Source organism: Hipposideros armiger, unplaced genomic scaffold (assembly GCF_001890085.2).
Source record: "Hipposideros armiger isolate ML-2016 unplaced genomic scaffold, ASM189008v1 scaffold_390, whole genome shotgun sequence".
Classification (NCBI taxonomy): domain Eukaryota; kingdom Metazoa; phylum Chordata; class Mammalia; order Chiroptera; family Hipposideridae; genus Hipposideros; species Hipposideros armiger.
Genome location: NW_017731740.1, coordinates 1,825,698 through 1,828,528, shown reverse-complemented (window position 1 = coordinate 1,828,528; position 2,831 = coordinate 1,825,698). Strand labels below are relative to the sequence as shown.

The window sequence follows — 2,831 nt, the reverse complement described above, 5'->3', positions numbered from 1 at the left end:
ACATTTGGTTATTGTATGGTATTGATGAAGAAAGCAACAATTCCACAAAAATCAATGTAGTTAACACTGTGGTTCTATTTGCTCTTAATTTTTTATGTTCATTTCCTAGCGCCCAAAAGCTCACCTTTGAGGATGACAAGTGCACCTTCGCAGCCACTCCAAGCAACTCCTGGGAACAAGCCTGCTGGGGTGACTAGAGATCAGGGTGCAGGGGCCCCCAGAAGTTCTGGGGAAGCAGCTCAGCCGGTCTCCGTGGAAGCCTTCTCCGGCCTGAGGCTAAGGTCAGTACCTGTGACAGCTCCTCATCTGCCCACACGCCCCACCAGATGTTCCCTATCCCTCCTTCCCAAGGGCTGAGCCTTCTCAACATACCATGTTTGTATAGCAGAGCCACAGAACACCAGCAGCTCGGGAACTTGACATAACTTGGCAGTCAGCACTGGGTATGACTCAGTATGTTTGCATATGAAATGTTTAAGGAAGAGTTTTTCTTGTTTATACAGAAAGATACATATAAAAGGAAATGGACAGATAGTATATTTAATCAGAAACTGACAGAAACAGTGATAGAGACTGTTTTTGAATACACAAAGGTATGTAAAGTTTAACCAGGATAATAATATCTTGTAATTGATATTAAGAAAAACAACTATGCTCTTTTTCTTCCTAATAGCTTTTAAGACAAATTTATATTCTTTGCATGTGTTACGTGGAAAAATTAAGATACTCAGTTAAAATAGGAATGAATCCCAGGATGAAATCAGTGGAAAGACAGGACTTTTAACTGTGCTCTGTACCACTGCCCCATTGTATCTCCCTCATTGGTTCTCCTGAAGCCCAGGGCAGAGCAGTAATCTTTACTCTGAGACTGGGTTGTTTTTAGTACAGTCTGTCTAAGTAGCCAAGTGCAAAACACCTAACCCTTGTCAATCTAAACTAAAACTGCCAAGCTCTTGAACTGTATATGATTAAGAAGGGGGAGAGCAAGTGGCTGCCATCTGACAGTATGGTACTATAGACACAGTAATACAGCCGTATATTTGAAGACTCGGTACTCTTCAAAGTCAAAAAAAAAATTTGGTGTCTTCATTACATTTGAGACAGAGTCTGAGGGATGGAATACGGTAAAAGCTCACTGAGGGGCTTCAGGGTTCTTTTTCTTCAAGGTAAACATGCCCTTCCTAAGATAATACTGTCTGCCCCAACCAGCTCCACTGAAACTCCCTGTGGGTAATGAGAGGCGTTTACGATGTAAGTGCCTAGTGGAGGAAGATGAATTGTCTCTGCTGACTGCACTGCTGGAGGAGAACGAGTCAGCCTTGAATTGTTATCCGGAAGAGAGCCAACCCTCAACCCACGTTTACTGTTGTAAACCTGACACATATGATGAGCTCTTCGATGCTGATGGTGACGGTGAATCTTACACAGAGGAGGCTGATGATGGAGAAGTGGAAACTCCTGAAGACCAAAAGGAAAACCTGGCCACTCTTTTTGGAGATATGGAGGACTTAACAGATGAGGAAGACATTCCTCCATTGCAGTCAACTAAAAACAGAGCATACCTGGTAATTGGTAAGATGGGAGTCACTAGAATGAGTTTGTATGCTAAGAGAAATGCTCCAGAAAATAGAACATTTGTGATGTGGGGGAGAGAGAGTGAGCTGGTGATTGTAGGCTGAAGTCCTTGAGAAGCTGAGAGGAATGGGATCTAGTTAATAAATGGAGAAAATTGGCCATAAATAGGACCAGATACTTCATTGTCATAGGAGGAAAAGCAGAGAATATATGTTCAGATTTGGTAGTGAAAAATGATGAAGCCCAATTGCTTCCCTTTTTTTTCTTTTGGTAAAATGTGAAACAAGATCATCAGCTAAGAGTAAAGAGGGAGGAGAGGCTTCAGAGGTTTGAGGAGAGACTGTGAAGTGGTTAGAAATAGGTGAGCAAATGTATTAGAGAAGTGTGGGGATTTTAAAGCACTATCGAATGCCTGTTCTCACCGGTATATATTTAAAGTTAAACCAGTCAATATGGTGGTCTTTCTCCAGGAGAGTTCACCACTTTGGTTTCAGGCATGGAGGTGGTGGCCTATTAGATTTAATCAGGGTTAAGATTTTGTCAAGATCAACATTCATAAAAATTTGGAAATTATATAAAGACAGAAGTTTATAGAAAATACAGTGAATCATGAATGATAAAATTGGCTATAAGATGAATATAGAAGAAATAATACATTCGGATAAGACACCGATTGCAGCCAGCACTTTATTAGCTTATCACAGACCTTTAAAACTGAATTAGACCTGAGGGATAATTTTTGTATCACTTTGTATATATTTTTTATTTGTTTTGTATTTATTTAATAACAACACATGCCACTACAAAAATTTTTTGTCAAGGAACATGAGAGCATGAGAGAGAAGCAGAGGAGTGAAAAGTTATGAGAAGGCAGTGATTACAATGATAGAACATGGTTCCAAAGTAAGGACATGAGGGATGGAGGATGAGGGTGGTAAAAATGTTGTGTGAGGACTGATGGATTGGACTTCTTACTAAAGTGGTAAAAAGGCTGCGTAGGAGGACTAGAGGGAGTGGGCTTAAAGGATGGGAGTGGGGATCAGAGTGGGATGCTCGAAATCAAGATCAAGTAGGTTGTGTCTTTGCTGTGGTGACAAAGAATGACCTTGGGAGCAGGTGTCTAAGATGGGAGGAGGACAAGATCATTGAAGGTGAGGAGGTCAAGAGACTGAGAGACCAAGATCTGAGAATGGTGACAGCGGTAGAGATGGAGGGGAGCACGGAGGCACCCAAAGAGAAGTCAACAGACGATAGCA

General features: G+C 41.4%; 1 protein-coding gene across 1 annotated transcript in view; it reads left to right on the top strand.

The window, feature by feature from the left end:
• MCM10 (minichromosome maintenance 10 replication initiation factor) overlaps positions 1-2,831 on the top strand; it is a 48,316-nt gene that overhangs the window by 9,873 nt on the left and 35,612 nt on the right. The window contains exon 3 of the mRNA XM_019663417.1: positions 1,264-1,596. Coding sequence (XP_019518962.1) covers positions 1,264-1,596 — 333 coding nt within the window. The remainder of the gene's footprint in view (positions 1-1,263; positions 1,597-2,831) is intronic.